Here is a 24,630-nt window from a genome sequence, read left to right as displayed (position 1 = left end):
GAAAGAAAGACTGATGAGGATAGGACACCTGAGCTAAACAGTAAAGTTCAATGCCCGTAAGCTGTGTGATACCCCTGTGCCTAGTAAGAGGACTTGGGGACAGGTACAATGGAGAAACCTGATGTAAAGAGATCAGGGGAGCTGCTGAGGAGGACAATGTAGAATCAGGAAACAGAGTGACAGTACCCAGGGCTTGTGAGTGCCAGCTCTTGCACATAGGGGTTCAACAAAGGAGTGAGTTTTCTTAGAGAGGGTGTGGGCCCATTTATTCTACCAACTATGATGTGATCTAGATTAATACACCTGTAATATCCAACATCCAAACTTACCAGTGCAATGACCCTTTGTTCACCCAAAGCCTGGGAATACAAGAAAGACTGAGCTAGCCTGGAGAACCTTAGGGAAAGGTAGATAGGCATATATGGGAGCAGCTACAACAACCTCCAGTTTAAAAGGGGCCACACAAAAAATAGCAATAACACAACTTAGCTGGTCATAACTATATATTACACCCATTAGTACATTTTTCAATATACTGTCTCTTTAATGTTACATCACACACCATTAAATGGATAGCGTCTACTGGGAACATTAACCAATACTTCACAGATCATACAGACTGCACAGTCCCAATCAACAACCAGAAAACATGCATAAGCTGGTAATCACTGATCCATCTGCAGTCTATAGATTAACAGGCTGTTAAGATACTGAACAATATGAAATGTTGCATATTGTGCAATACTGAAAGTTCAAGTACATTTATTTATGGAAGTCAAATTCCTACAATTTTCAACATTATTATTTATTTATATAGTACCAGCATATTCCTCAGCAGTGTACAACTTAATTTTATTAAGGCACATCACTCCCTGCCAGTGAAGCCTCAATCAATTTTCCATACTTTAAACATCCAAGCAGACACCACTGTCAATTTAATCAGAAACCAATTACCCTATCAATATATCTTTGGACCCAGGAAGCTCAAACACTAACTTACCTTATGGTTAGCCGTGGTGTAATAGTTGCAAGTCTCTGACATATCCACAGTAGATGTATGGAAACTTAAAGCATTCAGTGACAGCAATGCCAGATTGTTTCTGTCCAGTAATAGTTTGCTGCTTATAGAAAAGTTCTCATAATCTATTTTTAAAATCAATGTTAAACATCCTGGATGCCCACATTAAGACTAAAATTCATTTTCACTGCCAGAAACAGATCTCAGAATCCCCAACACCAGGAGCTGTAATTTCTGTTCGAAGTTCATAAGCTGAAGGCAAATATTTCCTTATGCTGCAGGGTTGTTCAGGAGAAAGTGAAAGTGACATTAAAACCAAACTGATACGACAGAAACAGGAAATAAATAAGGACAAGTTGTGTAACATAAATCAGTGTGATAAAAATAATTGGTTGGTGCAAATGATCTGACACTATGGGGCATATTCAATTGTTGGCGTTATAGCCAAAATTCTTGTGGTGCGCGCACTATTACCATCATTACAGTAATAGTGTGCGTAAATACCGGTATTATGGTACTTTTCTCGCTGGATTTCAGCTTGCGGCGCAGGGAGCTGCGAGCTGAAATCCATCTTACTATTACTGTAATACTGGTAATAGTTTTTCCGCGGCGGAAACCGCGGACAATTGAATATGCTCCTATGGGCCTGAGACATTAAGGAAGGTATCTGCCGACTTTATGCGCGTAGTCCGCAACAAAATCCTTTTGCGCAAAATCCTTTTGCGCATGCCAGAGCCGGACTGGCCATCTGGCATTTGTGGCAAATGCCCGAAGGGCCGTGGGCTAGATGGGCCAGTACAGATTGGCCATTACTTTCTTCCGGGACCCATTTATGGACACATGCTTTTTACCTATGTATATTATATATATTTTTACTGTTTGTTTTAACTTAATTTGAATGATTAAATAATGTTTTTTATACAATAACTTGTACCACTTTGAGCCCTACTATTTGGTCACCGTTTTATCATCAGTTGCAATTTACTTTCTTAGTATTTGCGTCACCTAATTTGTGGTTTTAGGCAACTCTTGAGATATCCTTTTAACGTAAGTGGCACACACTACACCCACTAGCTTGTGGCTACAGGTAATCCTTAAGATATACCTATTATAGTGGCACTCATTACCCCCATTAGCTGTTTGAAGCATCTCATTTTTCAGACAATCAATATCCATATAAACAGCTGAGGATGATGAACCATATAACGATGCAGTCCCATGGGCTATTTTAATACAAAATGAATCGGTTGTAAGTGACCTATTTATGGTATCTGCACACATTAACCATTGTTACAGCAGTCAATTAGCGCTGTGATCGCCCACCCACTATTTCATGGCGCTTAGACGTAAAGGAACTACAGTGATGCAGCACTGCCTATATGCATCTCTCCAGCCAGTGTGTAGGTGCCTAGAGGCTCACAAAATGGAAGATAAGAAGAAAAAAAAGAAGTAGTAAGCAACAGAGAAGATGAGAAAAGGTAAGGTGTTTTCGGTAGTAAAAAGAAAACAGAGGGGGAGGGGACACCAGAAAATATGGGGAGACAGAGAGAGGGGGGCAACAGAAAATGGAGGGAGTTACAGTCATAAATCCCCACAAGTTAAATACTATCAATTTAAAGGAACTTGTGGTTTGAGTAACCATTTATTTTTCTTAGTATTTGCACACTATTTGGCTATCTATTAGCATAAATAATTTAAATCTGCAGAATACACAATAAACAAAGGTAATCTAAATGACATACATACAGCATTAAGTTGTTTATTTATTAACATTTTGTGGACAAGAGGGCATGTGAGAAAAAAGCTGTTTGACAGGGGGGCATGTTCAAGAAAAACTGTTGGACAAGGGGATTAGAGCAGGGGTTGCATATGTAATAAAATCTAGTGGGCAGGGGGCATGTGAAAAAGCTGGTGGACTGAAGGTGGCATGTATGACAAGAGCTAATGCGTTCGGGTGGCATATTTGAGAAAAGCTGGTGGGCAGCAGGCAGGGGCGGGCTAGGCAGGGGGGCAGCGGGCACCCGGGCTGCTCAGTCTAACGGCTGTTCGGGCTGGCCGCCTCCCCCCACCCCCACCCCCACGTGGATGCAATAATTTCTTAATATTACTGTCACGCGATGCGGCCGCGTCAGCGTACAGGCTTCCGCATCACATGACACGCGATGCGGCCACGTCATTACGCGGCCGCATCGCGTGTGATGTGATGCGGTCGCCTCTGCGCCCCCCGGGCTGAAACCTGGGGACATGTCAGTGTGAGTGATTTTTTTGTTGTGTTTTGTTATGAAATCTATCATTTGGTGCCTCCTCTCTAGATATTCTGTGTTTTCTCCTCTGCATCAGTGAAGCCTGGACAGCACTTTGCTTCCGCCATCAGTACACACCTGGAAATCAGTGCATCAGGACTGCAGCCTTACCAGCCAGCCAGGAAGCGGTAAGACTTACTTTTTCTATTTTACAAATGTCAAGTGTATGAGGGGCTAGGAAGTGAGAATTGTGGGCAGGAGGGGTGGTAGGCTGAAGCTTTGCCTAGGGCACCCAGAAACCTTGCACCGGCCCTGCATCCTGTTCTCCCCCTAAAATCATAGGTGGTCAGAGTGTATTTACAGTTTCCCGGCATAAGCAGAGTGATATTACAATACAGTACAATACACACAAAATTGCCAGATATGTGCAGGGCCGCCGAGAGGGGGGGGGAGCGGGTACATTTTACCCGGGCCCGGCCATGCCAGGGGGCCCGGGCCGGGCCCTCTCCGCTAATTAAATTTTTTTCTTTTTTTATAATTTTCTTTTTTGCGATTTTTATTTTTTTTTATTTTTTTTCCCGCGGGGGGGGGGGGGGGGGTTATTCGTTGGTGGGGGGAGCTGGAAGAAAAAAAGAAAAAGAAAAAAAACGATACTCACGTGATCGCGCGGCGCCGTGTCCCTCCTCTCCTCTTCTCCATTCACACTGACTGCCGGGCGTGACGTCATCAAGTCACGCCCGTCAGTCAGTGAGGAACGCTGCAGCCAGCATGAAGAAAGAAGACAGAAGAGGAGATAGAAGAAAAGAAAGGAAAGAAGTTGACAGAAGAGAAGAAAAGAAAGGAAAGAAGTTGACAAAAGGTAAGTAAAGAAACGGAGAGGCAAGGGGAGGAAAACAGAGATGGACAGTACTATAAAGAAAGGGGAGAGAAAAACAGAGGAGGGAAAAAAAGCAGAGAGCCACAGAGGAATTAAAAAAAAAGTGGGAAAGAGGAACAGAGGAGAAAAAAAAGGAGAGAGGAACAGAGGAGAAAAAAAAGTGGGAAAGAGGAACAGAGGAGGAAAAAAAAGTGGGAGAGAGGAACAAAGGAGAAAAAAAAGTGGGAAAGAGGAACAGAGGAGAAAAAAAAGGAGAGAGGAACAGAGGAGAAAAAAAAGTGGGAAAGAGGAACAGAGGAGGAAAAAAAAGTGGGAGAGAGGAACAAAGGAGAAAAAAAAGTGGGAAAGAGGAACAGAGGAGGAAAAAAAGTGGGAAAGAGGAACAGAGGAGGGAAAAAAAGTGGGAGAGAGGAACAGATGAGAAAAAAAAGTAGGAAAGAGGAAGAGTGGAGGAAAAAATAGTGGGAAAGAGGAACAGAGGAGAAAAAAAAGTGGGAAAGAGGAACAGATGAGGAAAAAAAGTGGGAAAGAGGAACAGAGGAGAAAAAAAAGGAGAGAGGAACAGAGGAGAAAAAAATGTGGGAAAGAGGAACAGTGGAGGAAAAAAAGGAGAGAGGAACAGATGAGAAAAAAAAGTAGGAAAGAGGAAGAGTGGAGGAAAAAATAGTGGGAAAGAGGAACAGAGGAGAAAAAAAAGTGGGAAAGAGGAACAGATGAGGAAAAAAAGTGGGAAAGAGGAACAGAGGAGAAAAAAAAGGAGAGAGGAACAGAGGAGAAAAAAAGTGGGAAAGAGGAACAGAGGAGGAAAAAAAAGTGGGAGAGAGGAACAAAGGAGAAAAAAAAGTGGGAAAGAGGAACAGAGGAGGAAAAAAGTGGGAAAGAGGAACAGAGGAGGGAAAAAAAGTGGGAGAGAGGAACAGATGAGAAAAAAAAGTGGGAAAGAGGAACAGTGGAGGAAAAAATAGTGGGAAAGAGGAACAGAGGAGAAAAAAAAGTGGGAAAGAGGAACAGATGAGGAAAAAAAGTGGGAAAGAGGAACAGAGGAGGAAAAAAAAAGTGGGAAAGAGGAACAGTGGAGGAAAAAATAGTGGGAAAGAGGAACAGAGGAGAAAAAAAAAGTGGGAAGGAGGAAAAAAAAAGTGGGAGAGAGGAACAGAGGAGAAAAAAAGTGGGAGAGAGGAACAGAGGAGAAAAAAAGTGGGAAAGAGGAACAGAGGAGGAAAAAAAGTGGGAAAGAGGAACAGAGGAGGAAAAAAAAGTGGTAGAGAGGAACAGAGGAGAAAAAAAAGTGGGAAAGAGCAACAGAGGAAAAGAAAAAAAAGTGGGAGAGAAACAGGAGAAAAAAAAGTGGGAAAGAGGAACAGAGGAGGAAAAAAAGTGGGAAAGAGGAACAGTGGAGGAAAAAAAGGAGAGAGGAACAGAGGAGAAAAAAAGTTTTGGGGGCTATTGAATGTTGGGGTGAGTTTAGGGAGAATGAGGTCTATTTATTAAATGTGACTGAATTATTTAATGGCAGTGATGGTTGCAAGAAATAGGTACTGCTGGGGCTGTTTGCAGGAAGTTTATTTATTAAATGTGAATAGTATTATTTTAATGTTGGGGCTGGAGGAAGGCCTAATTATTAATTGTGGGTGCTATTGATTTAACGCCGGGGCTGGCTGTAATTTTCTAAATGTAGCCATTTTTTTTTCAAAATAGGTCCTTCAACATTCCTGGATCCGGACAAGCCACAACTAAAGAAACCAGCAGCCACAGGTGGAGAAAGTGAGAAGAACAGGTAGGAGAGAGCAGCACAGTGTGTGAAATGTTGTGATTCTAGTAGGGACAATACCAATTTTTGGTGAATGTTGTGCCCAATGTAAGGTGTAGGCCAAGACTGAACTGTTTGTGTACACACTGCATTGTTTGTATACTACACTGTGGTGGTAGATGTCCTGAAAGTCAGGAGTGCTTGAACATATGTGACGCTCCGGCGAATTGAGAGCCTAGTGGTTTTTATGTTAGCCACGCCCCAATGGCACGTTTGCCACGCCCCCAAATGCATGACCACACCTCCCCAAATTTTTGCACCGCCGTTTGGCTAGCCACGCCCCTGAATGTATGATCATACACCTAAATTGTTTTGCGCCGCCGTAAGGCGGCGCAAAAAAATTTTGGGGCTTACTTGAATATGAGGGGGGCCCCATGAATTTGTTGTACCCGGGCCCTGAATTCTTCTTGGCAGCCCTGGATATGTGCCTTGAAGAATCAGGCCCATGGTGTCCACAAAAAAAGTATTTGCACTGATGTTTTCCACTTTAGCAGTCCATAAATGACAATATACTGTTTGTGTTAAAAATAAAAATGTGCTTCTGTAATATTGTTTCCATTTTCCCCATGTGATAACTGAGCTGCATTATATCTAATGCTCCATGAGAACTATGCACCATGCATGTTCACTCTTATCAGCACCTTATTTTCCCTTATTTTGATTGGTTGACTCTTCACTGATGGCCTGAGTAATTGTGGCATGAATGGCAGAGGAATGTTCTCTTATTAAAAACACTCTCTTTTTTAAATATTTTTATTTTTAACTGGAAAGTTCAAATGACACTGACCCTTAGGGAATGATCCCTAACCTGTTTATTACTTTGCATAAAACAATTAAATGGACAGTACAATGGGATATATTTTCCAGACATAATCTAATGCTATCTCTCTGTGCAGATTATGAGCAAAGTTAAGGAGTTGTGTCTACCACCCTTTCATCTGCTCTCTGTCATATTTTCAGCTCTCCCTCCAATGACATGTCAGCTCCAATGACCTCCAATGATGGGTAGGCCATGACCCCAAGTTTGGTACTGTGTGGTGATTTTCACACTTGAAAATGATAAAGGAATTATTACAGTTAATTGTGTTTCCTTTAACTCCTCCATGACATCAGATACCAAGGCTTATTTGAAATTATGGCGAGAGTGGAGACTGGTTTTATATATATATATATATATATATATATATATACACCTATATAAAGAGCACATTTTGCTGTATTGGGTGTTCAATCTTGTAATGCTTATTGTTCCTGAGCTGCATGTCAGGACTGGCAAGGGATTATGGCTCCTGCTAGACTGGCTGGAGAATCAGAGGACTACTGAAGGACTGCGAGGATTGGCAAGTCTTTTTCCTATATTGGGTCAATGTGGTACTTGTGGATCTATCGGTCCAAAAAAAAGAACAGAGGGACTGATGTAGAACCATTGCCTTATGGACAAAATAGCTATAGGGTGCCCGATATTGTGACAGTGCTCTGTATATAATATATTGGAACTTTTATTTATTGTTCATGTGGGAGCTGGGAAGGGGGGGTAGATGGTGGGGTGACCCAGCAGCAGAGCTGGAATTGAGTGAGGCAGTATAAAGAATAGTCAAGTAGCTACTACTGGACACATGTTCTGGCTCACACATGAGTCATGTGACACGGTGTCAGGCAGTGAAGTGACATGATGACATAACAGAGAAGAAATAAAAAATCATTATCACTGTCCGCCATATTTTTGCTAGCTGCTAACGTCTTGATAATTTCTGCACAGTGTTTTATAGAACACTGTGTATACAGACTGCAGTTCTCTCTCATCCTATATCACCCCTGTGATTAGATGATCTCTGAGACCCCTATGCAGAAAAGAGAGCTACTGGGTGTAAGAACACTCAGATTAGCTCTCAGAGTAAAAATAAATAAAAATGGGACTGTCTGTTTCAGCTCTAACTAGATCTGACATGTCAGCTTCAATTATAGCAAACAAACAGTGGCTGTAATGAAAATGAAAGCATATTTGTAGTATTGTCCCCCTCAAGGCCAATTTTCGACCTACTGAACACCAAAAAAACAAATAAAAGTGTATGCCATTTGTATATGGGGCCACAGGTACTACACAAAAGTAAAGACAAGTGAATGAACAGATAAAGGCTTTTGTAAGTTTCTGCCTGATTTTGAACTCTGAACCTATGTGCTTTAGTGCCTGCTCCTTACCCTCTAGGATATTGGATCATATTGGCAGTTCTGCCATCATAAATTGTGGGGCCCAGTACAATTGAAACATGAAGTGCCGCCCTAAACTCAGCTTCACATTCAATCAATAGCACCAAACCAACCCAGTATTACATTAAATGTCCTGCCACCTATTAAATGAAGCCCCACCATCACTCAACAAATAAATGAATAGCACCCACCATTAAATAATTAGCTATGACCCACAGACCACCATTAAATTAATAGCCCATCTCCCACCCAAATTACAGTAGAGATCCCCCTACCCGACAATAAATTAATAACAATTAGGTTTAATAAATATACTTATTTCCTGCAACCATCACTGTCATTAAATAATTCATATTCACATTTAATAAATAGACCTCATTCTCCCCAAACAACCTAATTAATAGCTCACAAACCACCCAGCATTAAATTAAGGGTCCTATCACCCCATTTAAAATTAATAGGCCTCACTATTAAATTAAATTGACTCACCATCACCCCACAAATAAAATGGCACCGATTAAATAATTAATCCCACCTACAATTCACCATTATATTAAGACCCTCACACACAATATTAACATACCCCACCACCCTTCCCTTCCCTGGTCCCGGAGGAGGGGCCAGCCACCAACTACCACACTGTCCCCCTTGCTGGCACCTTGACCGAGTATGTGCCCCGGTGCCTTTGCCCTTACTCTGACTCTGGTCTTGTCTGGTACCCATCCGGAGAACCACAATCTGCGGGATGTAAGCAGTGAAGCCTAAACCTCCTAGCAGGGGTCTTTGGTGAAAATCACGTTAGACTCCACACCTCCGTGGTGGGCAGAGTTAAACCAGGCAGATTGCAAAGAATCCTACTGTCCCTGTGAATTCCGTGATAGACACCATCAATTATCATTTTCTCATTCAGCGATTCCTAAAATGCCTACAAAGTATATCATTTTGTCAGTATATTTGTATGTACACAGCACAAAAAAATTTAGTCAGATATTGAGTGTGTTCGATCATGTTATTTTGTACCAAAACACATCGCATTTGTTGACTTGGTTTTCTAAACTTGCTAAAAATCACAATCAAAGATGGAATGATGTTGGGTAAATGTGGAAGTGTGTACGCACTCACAGGGCTAGATTTACTAACCTGCGGGTTTGAAAAAGTGGGGATGTTGCCTATAGCAACTAATCAGATTCTAGCTGTCATTTTCTAGAACGTACTAAATAAGTGAAAGCTAGAAACTGATTGGTTGCTATAGGCAACATCCCCACTTTTTCAAACCCACAGCTTAGTAAATCTAGCCCACAAACTCCATATCGCAGCAGCACAGGCAGATAGCTGTAGAGTGTGTACAGTGTCACACTCTTTTCAGCAGATGGTTATGAGAAATGAAGATCACAGATCTGAAGGTAAATTATGTAGGTGTGTAACGCTTGACGTGGCATGCTCATCGGGAACTTTCAATTGTTGGTGAAATAGTTACAGAAATTGCATCTGAAGAATGATTGCCTAGGTGTGTACCCAGCTTTACATGCATACATTTTAGAGCAAAACCTATAACATGTTTTTACAATATATTTAATTAGACAATTAAACACTTGAACAAACTGGTTCTACTAACCTTAATTATACTATTTGTATTAGGCTAAAATAACCTGCATATGTGAAGACTTACAGAAAAAAACAAATTGGACTGTGCTAAAGACTAGAGATGCTCAGGCTCAGTTCCTCAGGAACCGAACACACCCAAACTTAGGGGATCCGAGTACCGAGCTGAGTCGGCTCGGTACTTTTGCGCTTTTTCGGAATCGAAAACAAAGCAAAACGTCATTGTTATGTCATCGGATCTCGGATCGGTTTTATAAATTCCGCCCTCCACGGCGAGATAGCGCCATTTGAGAGAGGGACACAGAAGGGGTAGTACAGAGTGTAGAGCAGAAAAATACAAATAATAGTGCTTACAGGATTGATGTAATTCTGCAGTCCAATTCTACTGTGTTATATAGGTAACACACAGAAAGGAGAGCTCCAGTGTTAAATCTCATTGCAGTAAAAAACAAATAATAGTGCTTACAGGGTTGATGTAATTCTGCAGTCAAATGCTACTGTGTTATATAGGTAAAACACAAAAAGGAGAGCTGCGTTGCTAGTTGTCATTGCTTAAATACAAATACTAGTCCTTGCAGGCTTTTCTTCTGAATTTGCACCAAAAAGTGTACGGTGTTATATACACCCAAAGAGAAGAGCTCCATTGCTAAGAGTCATTGCTGAAATACAAATAGGAGGGGTAGCAGGCTTGTCTCATGAATTTGCAGGCAAATTCTACTGTGTTATATAGGTAACAGACAAAGCGGAGTGCTCCATTGCTAAGAGTCAGTGCTAAAATAGAAATTATAGGGCTGGCTGGCTGGCTTGCTCTAAATCTGCAGTTACATTTTACTGTACCATAGCTCACTCAGAAACAGGAGAGGTGGCAGGGTTCAGTGCTGAAACAGAAATTGAAATAATAGGGCTGTCAGTGTTCTTAAAAGTCTCCAGTGACATTGTACTGTGCCATAGCTCATACAGAAACAGGAGGAGTGACATTGTTGTTGTCACTCTCCAGTCTCAGTCATGATGATACTAATCCCTCTTCCTGATGTGCTAAAGCCTATGTTCAAGTGCATAGCGGTTTTAAGTCAGGGAAACCAAAATGTAACTAAAAAGCTTGTACCATTTAAAAGAAAAAAAAAAACCTCTCTAAAAAAGGTGAAAGTTTACTGTAGAAAAACATAAAATTGCCAACATGCCATTCTACCCAAAATATTACCAAGCATACCAACATCAGGTAGCTCCCTTCTCTTAGCTAGATTTCAGCACCTGCAATGTACACTGTCATCATATTCACCCTCATCATTGTGTACATGTTCCTCAAACAATACTAATTCATCCCCGCTGGAATCCACCATCACAGAAGTCTGTGTACTTTGATGTAGTTGCCAATAATGGCCTTCCTCATGGAAATTGTAGTTCATTTTATGGCAGAGCTGTCACGATTTTTGGGCAATTCTTTTAGAGCAGGGCAAATGTCAAAATGTTGTGCTGACTCATCTGCATCACCACTGGGTGTCTTGGGAAAGCTAAGTTTTTTCCTAGAACCAGTTGCCAGATAAACTGAAGGAGGAGACGTCATTACAAGATGTTAATAGCTATTTGATCCTCGTAAAGCGAATTAAGTACTTAATCTACAATTACAATCTAGTTAGCGGATTTGTTTAGTTTAATTTCCTCCTTCAATTTCTGTAGCTGCTTCTCAAAAAGTATAATTAAGGCAATCACTTGACTCAAGCTAACCGTGTCTGCACTCTCTTCACAGGCATCATGGTGGCTAAGTGGTTAGCACTTCTGCCTCACAGCGCTGGGGTCATGGGTTCAATTCCCGACCATGGTCTTATCTGTGTGGAGTTTGTATGTTCTCCCTGTGTTTGCGTGGGTTTCCTCCAGGTGCTCCGGTTTCCTCCCACACTCCAAATACTAGTAGGTTAATTGACTGCTATCAAAAATTGACTCTAGTCTATCTTTTTCTCTGTCTGTGTGTATGTTAGGGAATTTAGACTGGAAGCCCCAATGGGGCAGGGCTGATGTAAATGAGTTCTTTGTACAGCGCTGCGGAATCAGTGGCGCTATATAAATGGTAATGATGATGATGGCTCCTTCGCTGGACAGTCCCCCTCAACCTAGACTTCTTGCAGCTGTTGCATTCTCCTACATGCTGTTGCACAATCCTGAAAATTACCCTAAACTTTTTGGGACACAGACAGCATCTCCTGCATGTCATTGTAATTTTTTATAAAGTTCTGTACCACCAATTTGATTGTGTGAGCAAAACAGGAAATGTGATGGAATTCCCCCTGCTGTAATGCTCTAACAATATTGGTGGCGTTATGAGAAATCACATATCCTCAGGAGAGTCCAAGCAGGATAAGCCATTTTGCAATGACATCCCTTAGTTTTTAAAACAGGTTGTCAGCAGTATTACCTCTGACCTGCGCCTTGTGTCGTGTCTGATAATCACCTCTCACTTCTGCCTTGAAGACTTTTCCCGTGCTGCTCCCCACTTATGGAATTCCCTACCACGCTCAATCAGACTTTCCCACAGCCTTCAAATCTTTAGATGCTCTTTGAAAACTTCTCTTTTTTAGAGGTGACCTTATCCACGATAACACTATTGACACTAATAATAATATATATAATAATAATAATAATATGCCTCTTAGAGAAGCAGATAATACACAAAGTAGCCTGCCTCAGAAAAATGTGACGTTCTTGGGTACATGCTGCTGCTGTTCCTGCTGGTGAAGGTGAATCACCGACCCAGTGGGCTGTCACAGTGATATAATCTTTAGTTTGCCCAGTTCCGCTTGTCCCCATATCTGTGGTTAAGTGTACAGTGGGTAGAATGGCATTTTTTACCCCAATAATTATATTTTTACGAACCTTCTGGTAGAGGTGAGGAATATATTTTCTAGTAAAATGGTGTTGTGATGGAATTTGGTAACGGGGACACAAGACCTCAAGTACTTGTCTAACACCAGCTGCATTAATAGTGGACATTGGACGCAGATCTAATACTAGCATAGTCCCCATGGCGTCTGTGATCCGCTTTGCGACTGGGTGACAGCTTTCTTACTTTCTTCCTCTAGCAAAGGATTGTTTAACAGTCAATTGTTGTAAACTACTAGTAGTCTTCTTCTGGGTTGAAGATCCACCCGCAGCAGCAGCAGCAGCAGCAGCAGCAGCAGGACTAATGCTCAATAATTCTTCAGAGGAATCATGGTTAGTGGAGGAGCCATCTAGCCTTAGCAACTTGGATGCAGGACTAACTCCCGTCACTTCTGGGGATATTGATTATGAAAGTGTTGGGGGTGTAGATTGCAGGTGCTGGGATCTAGATGAGAGAAGGGAGGTAGATGATGCTGGACTGCTTGTTGTTATTTTTTTAACATAAGTTTCTGATTTTCCCAACAGCTTTCCATGAACTCGCTTCAAATGCCGTAACATGGATGAGGATCCTAGATGGTTAAGGTCCCTACCTCTACTGAGTGTGGCTTTACAAACACTACAAATGGCTGGAAAACTGTTGTCCAGGCTTGTGTAAAAATAATTGCACACATAAGAGGTGGATTTTTGGTCTTATGCCCAGGCATGACAATGGCCTTTTTCTTATCACTGGCAAGAACTGCTGCAATCTTTGTTTGTATGAAAATAATATTGTAACCTGTGAGGTGGTCAAAATCGACTGCAAATGACTTGAAATTAGTGTTATTGAGGTTAATAATAATGTAGGATCAAAAAAAGAACCAAATTATGTGATTTTACCATATTTTAGCAATTTTTCAAAATAAATAGATCCAAAACCAAAACCAAAAGACACGAGGGTGGTTTTTCCAAAACCAAAACACGAAGCTAATCCAGATCCAAAACCCCTTCACGGGGGTCAGTGAGCATCTCTACTAAAGATTAGTGAAGATCAAATAAACAACTAGGTAAAAAATAATTGTTGCATGTCTTAAACTGTAAAATCAATAACATTTATTGTATGATATAGAAATAAAAAATAATAATAATCAACTATTGTTTGGTGTACAAGAGCAAACAGATTGAAGCATGGTGTGTAAGAACAGACTGAAATGTAGCCGTAAGGGAACAAAGACAGCAAAATCAAATTATTAATTGTGGCTCATTGCATAGTATAAAATCACAGAAAAGAATGCCAGGGACACCAACATGATGATATTAAACGCGTTGGAACTGACTGTTTCTAATTTTGGTCCAGGAAGGACACCGTCATTACCCAGTGCGGCCCTGCGGCAAGTTTCTGAAGTCGCGAAACATACACACTTCCAGCACTTGACAACAGTGGTTTATGGCGGACCTTAAATCAGACGGATCTCGCCCCTGAACTTGAATTATCCTCTATTTACAGGGTGATTCGTTAGTTAGCGTGTGAGGGTGAGTTTATATCCGGATATTGGAATTTGTTTGCTTCGCTACATATACTCTGCAAAAGATATAAATACTATCCTTCCTAACATGATATTATATTATTGTTTGCCATGTTACATTAGATAGTTTATACGTTGACTACATTTTGCGCTCCTTTATTACACTTATTTATTGTTTCCAATTACCGAAATATCCACTCGGTTAAAGGGGGAACTAGTCTCACCCTTGATGTTGTTCAGCCCCATTGATCATAGAATATATAGGGCAAAATAATGTACCCTGAGCCTGCTGTTTGAGAGTAAATCAAGACCGTTCTAGAGCTGCACCGTCTGGCACGGTAGTATGGATGTGCAGTAGTATTCCAGTATGATCTGTGCAATTGTTATGCTCTATGTAATAAGACCAGAAGCCTTGACGCTTTCTGAAAGTCTATATATGTGAAGACTTCATAATGTTTATTTTGCTGTGAAGCTTTAATAGAGGATAGACTTTTTTTTAGAATTATATGGATTGCCCCATATATATTAACAGAAAAATATACAGCTACAGTTGATCTGTGGAGATACTGGGCCTGATTCATCAAGACATGCATAATGAGTGCAACATGTATTTGTTGTAAAACGCATGTAAATCCTCTGCATACTCCCAAATTCAACAAAGAACGGATCTGAAGATATGTCTCTCAGGACTCAGACTAGCCCTCTAGTTAATGCAAAAGATATGGCAGAAAAACAAGTAACTTTGAGATGCCCACAGCTTGATTCGGATGTGGCTGCGCACGCTCTAGTTTGGCACGCACTCACTATACATTAACTACGGGCAAATACCTCTTCCCTTCACCGTGCACTCCCAGAAATCGTAGGCTGTAGTAAGTGTCCTTTATGTATGTATTTGCAGTGAACAATGCTAGGTTTAGTTGCGTATGTCCCTGTTCTGGGCATGTGCAGAGTGATTTTGCATGTGATACGCTCAAAATTGGCAGATACGTGGCTTGGTAGATCAGAGGCAGAACAATTATAATTGACCTTAATCTGCCTCATTGCTTTCTCGACATGTAGCCATGTTACATTTTAACAAATATTATTTGTAAATAATACATTTACTTTTTAAGAATACTGTTAGACACAATTGCCTTAATAATAAACACTGCAGTAGGTCTAGTTCAAATTATTTTAATCTATCTTACTTCAGAAAATTGTCTGTTTTTTAATTGTTCCTTTTCATTCAAATAAATACTAATAAATAGGTGTCTAAATAATAGTGACAATTCATGAAATTCAACAAGAAAAAAAGTACAAGTTTAAACAGGAAAAGGTGAAAAATAATATTATCAAACATCCATCTTAGCTTCCATTCAAATGTCACACCACTGAGAAAGAAGTAGGACTTTGGGACTAGAAAAATTTAGTGAAGAAGGCAGTACCCAAAGGAAATATTGTTTTAACCTACAGATAGATATTCCTTTATGGCTTTTCGAATCTTGTGACAGAGTTCAACAAATATGCCACAAATCCAGTTTTGACTAATTTGCTCTTTTTAATTGAACAACCCTACTGTGCATGTGGCCAATATAAAGGTTGGCACAGAGGAGCAACACTTTATAGGTAAGAATAACACATCCCTCTTATTACCTTCTGGCTCAACACATTACATTTCTAATGCACTTGTAGATGCACACAATGTAATTTGTAGTTTTAAGTTTCACAGCAGTAAGTACAGTTTTTGAGGTGAAGAATGATAAAGTAACTTGTCAAACAATGAGAAGCGTATGTAGTAATCAAACCAGTCTTTCCTGTTTGATATTCATGTATTGATCATAGGTTACCATATATAGCAACAATCTCCATAATGGCAGGTATTCTAGCTGCTTAGGTCACATGGTGTTTGCAGCTAACTGTAGCAGAGGTAAATATGTCATAGTTTAACCCAGTGCATACATAGCTGCACATTTGTAATCACTGTTTTTTGGGGGGGGATGGGATCCTTATAGTGAAGGGCAGCAAGTGAGGTTTTGTTTGCACTTAACACTCTAAACCTTTTTTTATCATCAATGCATACTGTTAGGGACCCCTCCAGCCGGCACAACACAATCCGGAATCTACTCTGCCAATCAGGTGTTCACTGGAGCCCCTGATGGTGGGGACAGACTGGGCCGCAGACTGACAGAGGGTCGTGAAGTGTGTACCGGCTGGGGAGAACCCAGGCAAGAGGAGTGAGGTCCACGCAGAGGTCAAGGGCCGGCAGCAGACAACAGTATCAGTGAACAAGCTGAGGTCAGGGGTCACAAGCGGATAGCAGAAACGGTAAACAGGCCAGAGATCAGGGTCACAGGAAACACAAGCGAAGTCCAATTCAAACCAAGAGTCATACACGGGAAATCAGTAGTGGTATCAGGATACAGGAACAGCAACAAGCAGGTCAGCAGACTGGAGCACAGAAGCTATAACCGGCAGTGAGGCTGCAGACCTCACTGCCTTAAATACACAGGCAGACCAATCAGGGCTTGAGTGCACATTTGCAAGCTAATTGCCTGCTATACCGTTAGACAAATCAGAGCTTGCCCCTGGACCTACACTCAGGTGTAGGCTAATAAATAATATGCCCTGTTTAATCAGCCCACAGGCTGTGAACTACAAGTGAGCATGCGCCCGGCTACACAGCTTGCCGGAGCGCATAAAGATTACTTTCAGCGTCCGGCCGTTGCCCTGGCAACGGCCGGGTCCTGGCCAGAAGTGACGTCCCGGTCGTCATAGCGACGGCCGGGACGCAGGTGAGTGAGTCGCGGCGGCTGGGCACCGCCGCGGCTCGTAACAGTAACCCCCCTTGAGGAGAGGTCGAGGGACCCCGACATCCAGGTTTTCTTGGGAACCTCTTAAAGAACTCTTTCAACTGTTTGGGAGCATGGAGTTGTCTCCGCGGAACCCAAGACCGTTCTTCTAACCCGCGGTTCCTCCTTGCACTCTTTTGGAATCCAGGATCCTTTGAACCACATATCTTGGTGGTTTGCTTGAATCTCCCCTAAGCACACTTGACGACTGGGTTTGGCTAGGATACAGTACTGGTTTCAACAGCGAACAATGAAATGTGTTGGGGATTCTTAAGGAGCTCGGAATTTTTAGTCTAAAGGCAACAGAATTAACCTGCTTAACGATAGAAAATTGCCCGATGAACTTAGGGCCCAACTTCTTACAAGGCTGTCTAAGCCTGATATTTTTTGTAGACAACCAAACTTTCTGGCCCACCTTGAGGGAGCAGATCGTACGATGGTGGTCCGCATTTTTTTTGCCACAAATGAGGCTTGTCTTAATGATGATTGGACCTTTTTCCAGACAACTCTGAGATCCCTGGCAGTGGAGCGGATCTCCTGGGTACCAACGGACTTGAGTGAATATAAAGAGTTGGACCTGGGGTGAAAACCATAATTGCAAAAAAACTGAGAGGTTTTGGTGGATGAGTGACAGGAATTATTGTAGGCAAATTCCGCCCAGGGTAACAAGGAGGACCAGTTGTCATGGAACTCTGATGTGTAGCAACGTAAAAACTTCTCCAAGAACTGGTTAACCCTCTCAGTTTGCCCATTTGATTGAGGGTGATATGCAGATGAGAAACTGACCTTGATTCCGAGAAGGGTATTGAAGGATCTCCAAAACAATGCTAGGAACTGGGACCCCCGATCAGAAACGATGTCAGTAGGAAGTCCATGGAGCCGGAAAATGTGCTGAATAAATAAGACGGCCAAATCTCGAGCAGAAGGAAGTCTGGTTAATGGAATGAAATGAGACATCTTACTAAACCGATCTACCGCGACCCAGACGGTATTGTGTCCTGTAGAGATAGGCAGATCCACTATAAAGTCCATGGACAAGTGCGTCCATGGTTTTGCAGGAATGGCTAAAGGAACCAACTGGCCTACCGGACGAGTCCTGGGAATTTTGTTTCTGGCACAAACTTCACAAGACCGGACGTGATCCTTGACGTCAGCCGACAAAGATGGACACCATACCGTACGTGAAAGAATTTCCAACGTTTTGAAGACTCCAGGATGTCCAGCGGTCTGATTATTGTGTGCTTCCGCAAGGACTGCCTTCCTAAGATGTACTGGGACAAACAAGCATCCTACTGGAGTATTATCAGGAGCCAATTTCTGAAAACTTCTGGACAGGGCGTCTGCTTGGACATTTTTAGAACCAGGACGGTAGGTGATAATAAAGTTGAACCGAGTGAAGAACAGTGACCAACGAGCCTGTCGGGGTTCAGTCGTTTGGCTGACTGTATATACTCTAGGTTCTTATGATCCGTTATAACGGAGATCTGGTGTGCAGCGCCTTCCAACCAATGTCGCCATTCCTCAAATGCCCATTTAATTGCCAACAGTTCTCGGTTTCCCACGTCATAATTGGTTTCTGCTGAAGAGAACTGATGGGAAAAAAAGGCACACGGATGTAAGCGGCGGGTCCGGGTATCCTTTTGTGACAGGATGGCCCCGGCACCGACGTCAGAGGCATCAACTTCAAGAATAAATGGTACTTTAGGATCCGGGTGTCTAAGGACCTGAGCAGACACGAAGGCTTTCTTCAGGGTTTCAAATGCCATTATTGTTTGTGGAGACCAATTAGCTGGGTCGCTTCCCTTGCGGGTCAAGGTAACGATAGGGGCCATGATATCAGCAAAGCCGCCAATAAATCTCCTGTAATAATTGGCAAATCCCAGGAATCTCTGAACCGCCTTGAGGTTATTCGGCTGTACCCAGTCCAGGATTGCTTGGAGCTTGGTTGGGTCCATGGAGAAACCTTCTGAGGAGATTATATAACCTAAGAAGGATACCTTCTGGACCTCAAACTCGCATTTCTCGAGTTTAGCGTAGAGATGGTGTTCTCGCAATTTCTGTAGGACTTGTCTGATGTGACCCTGATGTACAGACAACGATTCAGAATATATGAGGATGTCGTCCAAGTAAACATCAACGAAGTGTCCCAGAAACTCACGTAACACCTCATTAATCAAATCCTGGAATACTGCAGGGGCATTACTAAGGCCAAATGGCATGACCAGATATTCGTAGTGGCCCCAGAGCGTGTTGAATGCCGTCTTCCACTCATCACCAGCTCTAATACGTATGAGGTTATAGGCACCAGGAAGATCGATTTTTGCGAAGATAGTTGCCCCTCTTAATTGGTCAAAAAGTACGGATATGAGAGGAAGGGGATAGGTATTTTTAACCGTAATAAGATTTAGCCCTCGGTAATCGATACAGGGTCTGAGTCCCCCATCCTTCTTGGATACAAAGAAGCACCCTGCTCCTACTGGGGACTTGGATGGCATGATGAAGCCTTTCTCCAGGTTTTCGTCAATATATTCTTGCATGGATTTGGTCTCTGTACCGGAGAGAGAGTACAAGCGTCCCTTGGGTAATTTAGAACCCGGAATGAGCTCAATGGCACAGTCAAAATCCCGGTGTGGTGGTAGAGTGTCAGCAGCCTTTTTGGAGAAAACATCCCAGAAGTCATGATACTGTGAAGGGAGCTGCTCCGGAATAGGCTGGATCACACGCAGAGGTAGTGTCAAGCATGACTGTGTACAACGAGAGCTCCACTGGACAATTTCTCCTTTTACCCAATCCATGACAGGGTTATGGCGGGATAGTCAGGGGTGGCCCAGAATCAAGGGAACTGATGGACATTCGATAAGGAGGAAGACTATGGTTTCCGAATGGAGAGCGGCAATGTTCAACTGTAGTGGTGGGGTCTCCCAGGTAATCTTGCTGCCTGGCAATGGACTACCGTCTAAGTCACATACCGTAATTGCCGATTGGAGTTTAATTTGCGGAATCCCAGCAGAGTGGGCAAACTCGATGTCAAGGAAGTTGCCTGCAGCTCCACTATCAATGAAGGCCGATAGGTTCACCGAGCCGGCACTAGACGTGAGTTGTGCAGGGATTAACACAGCATTTTTTGAGGAAACGATTTGCAGACCTAGGTGAACCTTCCTCTCGTTCCCTAGGCATGTCCTTTTCCCGGCTTATTAGGGCAGGAACGGGAGAAGTGGCCCTTAGTGCCACAATAAAGACATAAGCCTTGTGATCGCCTCCTGTCTCTCTCTTCAGGGGAAAGACGATATGCTCCAAGTTGCATAGGCTCCTCGTCATCCGTGACAACAGGAATCAAGGCAGATGGAGGAGAAGATGCATCCTTCTCAGATTTGCGTTCCTTAATCCTTCTATCAATTTTGATGGCGAGGTGCATCAGATCCTCCAATGAGGTAGGAGTCGGGTATTGCACCAAAGAGTCTTTAATCTGTTCCGACAGACCTAGGCGGAACTGACTACGTAAGGCAGGGTCATTCCATCCACTATCAGGTGACCATCTACGAAATTCAGCGCAGTATTCCTCTGCCGAGCACCGGCCTTGTTTCAAGGCCCGTAGATGAGCTTCAGCGGAGGCCATACGGTCCGGGTCATCATATAGTAGACCGAATGCCTCGAAGAAAGCGTCTACTGACTGCATGGCAGGACTGGTCTGCGGCAAGGAAAACGCCAAGGACTGGGGGTCACCCTGTAGAAGGGGAATGATAATCCCGACTCTTTGCTGCTCTGAACCGGAGGAGCGGGGTCTCAACCGAAAATAGAGCTTGCAGCTCTCCCTGAAATTCCGGAACAGGGATCTATTTCCGGAGAACCGGTCCGGTAAATTCATTTTGGGTTCACAGATGGGATCTGGAGTGGGTGGCGAGGTCTTTGCAAGTTCCTCCTGGATAGACATACGCTCAGCCAATCCCTGCATCATCTGGTACAAGGACTCAACATGGCCTGCTAAGGCTTGCGCCGTAGACGGCGTGGATCCGCTTCCATCCATCACAACCTCGTCTCAGTGGGTAGGCCGGTTATAATGTTAGGAACCCCTCCAGCCGGCACAACACAACCCAGAATCTACGCCCCTGATAGTGGGGACAGACTGGGCCGCAGACTGACATAGGGTCGTGAAGTGTGTACCGGCTGGGGAGAACCCAGGCAAGAGGAGTGAGGTCCACGCAGAGGTCAAGGGCCGGCAGCAGACAACAGTATCAGTCAACAAGCTGAGGTCAGGGGTCACAAGCGGATAGCAGAAACGGTAAACAGGCCAGAGATCAGGGTCACAGGAAACACAAGCGAAGTCCAATTCAAAGCCAAGGGTCATACACGGGTAATCAGTAGTGGTATCAGGATACAGGAATAGGAACAAGCAGGTCAGCAGACTGGAGCACAGAAGCTATAACCGGCAGTGAGGCTGCAGACCTCACTGCCTTAAATACACAGGCAGACCAATCAGGGCTTGAGTGCACATTTGCAAGCTAATTGCCTGCTATACCATTAGACAAATCAGAGCTTGCCCCTGGACCTACACTCAGGTGTAGGCTAATAAATAATATGCCCTGTTTAATCAGCCCACAGGCTGTGAACTACAAGTGAGAATGCGCCCGGCTACACAGCCTGCCGGAGCGCATAAAAATTACTTTCAGCGTCCGGCCATTGCCCTGGCAACGGCCGGGTCCTGGCCGGAAGTGACGTCCCGGTCGTCATAGCGACGGCCGGGACGCAGGTGAGTGAGTCGTGGCGGCTGGGTACCGCCGCGGCTCATAACACATACATAGCTTAAAGTTTCCAGCAATAAAATGAATGGACATTTTAATATTTTGTAACATTTGATCTAACAGTAATTGCAATATGTGAGACCCGATCCAGACAGATATCTTTAACTTTACAGAGTATCTATGAGATATAAACTGGTTTCTTCACTACAGAGAAATCTTCTCCCTATCAAGCATGGGTAAGTCTAATTAAGGAATGCAGCAGTACAAGGACCCTTGCAATTCTCTGATCTCTGCTACTGGATGACAATAGCAGATGAAATGAATAAAAAAAGATGTATTTAAATAAAGAGCTTATCTAACAAACATTGTGGCAAAAGATTATATATATATATATATATATATATATATATATATATATATATAATTTCACAGATTTCTTGGGCTCCCAGTTCCACTGTGCATGTGTGGGTCACGCATGTGTAGATGGAACCAAGACTATTCTTACCACTCAGTTGATATACTTACAATCGATTTAGAAAATATCGCTGTAAGAGATTTTCTATTGCTGTGATAAATGGTGATAGAAAAATCATAGTCATCACAGCATCACTGCTTTACTTCAACTGCTATCTATATTGCTCAATCTGTGCTGGTTTGTCAGTTTACATAGTTTTATATCTTTTGTAGGGGTCTATTTATTATTAAAGAGTGTACCAATCATTACGTATTGCTGTAAATCGCAGCAATACAAAATACAATGCTGCTGCAATTTACCATGAAGAACCACCTCGTCATCGAAGACTTTTTTCTGTTCACCGGCCATCAACATTATGAGGTAATTGGTCCAATATTGCAGCTTGTGTGTTCTCAAAACAAAACAAATGTCTGTTCAGGTATTGGGCGTGTTATAAAGTGTGGCCGTAAGATAACAATCCGTCTGTGTATGTGGCATCTTTCAACAGTACAGAGAGGCCCCAGTTAGGCCAGAAGAGTTCCGGCTACTTGGCCTTTGTGACAAAAAGACGGACTGCATCCAATTTGGCACCTTTAAATTGGAGCTTGGAGAGAGCAGTAAGACTAACCTGTGCGTTACCAGCATTGGTGTAAACTCAGACAATAGGAGTATCCGGATAAAAGTCTCATCATACTGTCCACCCGTCTCCAGAATTGTAGCTCTTCTGGCAGCCAATTCAATTTGGCCGTGCTATTCTAGGAGTAACGCAGCCTCCACAGCATTACCATTAGTATAGTAATATTAACACTGATTTTTGCTCACAGCCCTCGGGGTCGCGAGCAATAAGTCAGGCTAAAATGACCGTACTAACAGGAATACAATTAGCGCCGCATTATTCCTAGACTTACATGGCCAAATTGAATCGGCCCCCTGGTGTCAGACTGTGTATTAAAGAGAGCAAAGGATTGTCTGTACCAGTGAAGCAGTACCCCCGTTTCAGCAGTATATGCCGCGATGCATGCACCAAAAGGCTGGTAGCTCAAGAAAATACTGGTCAGTATTCAGATAGGTGTGTGTAAAAATAAGTTGTAAAACCTAAATGCATTTTAGTGCCGGCTCACACTTTTTGAAGAAACCTTTATTAACAGTACTTGAACCTACCTCTTGTTATAACCAGGCTAGAACAGATCAGCATATTAGAAGTTACTCTGAACCGAGAATAAATGCCGTTGGTCCACAGCCTAATGTTTCTTTGGTTAACAGACAAACTCAGAGATCACTTTTTTGCCACCCTAGGAAGCTATTGAGGTTTCCTCACCTCATCTTCATAGACCTTAATGACAGCAAACTCTATCATGCTCTGTGTGTATCAAAGAGAATAAATGTATGCTACCACTTACTGGTATGATTATTGAATTTCATACATAAGAAAAAAAAAAGGTGGTAAAATGTTGAAAGATAGGTCAGCTGTCATCCCTGCATTCTGCTATCCTAGGACTACATGGCTTTTCCACAGTTCTAGGACAAATCATGGTCATCCTCAGTGACATATTTTACTGCAGGGGGTACACTACTACTAAATACATCAACTTTTCTGTGTAAATCTGTATACAAGTAGTCATTTATTCACTAGCCTCTAGGAACATTTGTGGAAAAATAACCTCTTCTTAGGCGCAGTGAGTATATGAAAGTAATGTCACAGAAAAGTGTAAAATAGACCAAGTGCTTATTTACAATACAGAAAATAAAAAGTTCTGGCAAGAACAATGAGTGGTCCACAATCAAATAGATTGAATTGAAACTCATGTGAGAAAACATGTACAGTAGACAGCCACATATATTACAACACAAAAGGGACATAAATGGTATTCCAGCACATTCTTATTGATGCTAAGCGGTGTGCCTACTAGTCAAATAGAATGATCGTATTTGTATACACAGTCTGGTTCCAATAGAAATGGCATGTTCAAAAGACAGAGTGGATAACAGCGGTAATAGAACGCAAAGCTTTACTCCAGTGAATAATGTAAACTTGATGTATGGGGACAGATCCATCTGTGGCTTATGTGAAAGTATAGAAAATCTTGCTCCTATGGGTATTGCAACCTCAATAACGGAGACAAAAAGTTCTGTAATACCGCTTTCATACTGCCGCCCCGGCAATATCCCGGGTTTTTGCCGGGGCTCGGAGCGTCCCAGCTCAGAAACACCATTCATACTGCACCTCAAACCCGGGAATTTCCCGGGTTGACCCCATTCATACTGCAAAAGTCTGTGCCCTGGCAATTTGTGGGAGTCATCACCAGAGCAGTTTTCATTGGCTGAAAAATGGTGATGTCATTGAAAGGTGACTGTTTTTTTCTCCTAAACTCCTTCTCGAATCTTCCACGGGCTCCCACCGATGACATCATCCTCCAGAGACAGGCAGACAGCCAATCAGCTTGTTTTCTGTGCAACCCGGGTCAAAAAACCCGG

At 42.7% G+C, this 24,630-nt stretch overlaps 1 protein-coding gene across 5 annotated transcripts in view; it reads right to left on the bottom strand.

The window, feature by feature from the left end:
• Nucleotides 1-23,524, bottom strand: part of LOC142139057 (transcription factor ETV7-like) — a 49,517-nt gene extending 25,993 nt beyond the window's left edge. The window contains exon 1 of one of the 5 annotated variants that reach the window (XM_075196320.1): nt 23,474-23,524. In XM_075196320.1, the coding sequence (XP_075052421.1) occupies nt 23,474-23,512 (39 nt within the window). In that variant the 5' untranslated portion in view covers nt 23,513-23,524. Of the gene's footprint in view, nt 1-1,000; nt 1,337-22,783; nt 22,847-23,473 lie in introns of those variants that run through there. The other 4 variants (XM_075196322.1, XM_075196324.1, XM_075196323.1 and 1 more) reach the window with 4 other exon arrangements.
• Between the last annotated feature and the right edge of the window lie 1,106 nt (nt 23,525-24,630).

This window comes from Mixophyes fleayi, chromosome 2, assembly GCF_038048845.1.
Source record: "Mixophyes fleayi isolate aMixFle1 chromosome 2, aMixFle1.hap1, whole genome shotgun sequence".
Lineage (NCBI taxonomy): Eukaryota > Metazoa > Chordata > Amphibia > Anura > Limnodynastidae > Mixophyes > Mixophyes fleayi.
Note: the sequence above shows the minus strand (reverse complement) of the source record. Positions and strands in the feature narration are given on the sequence as shown.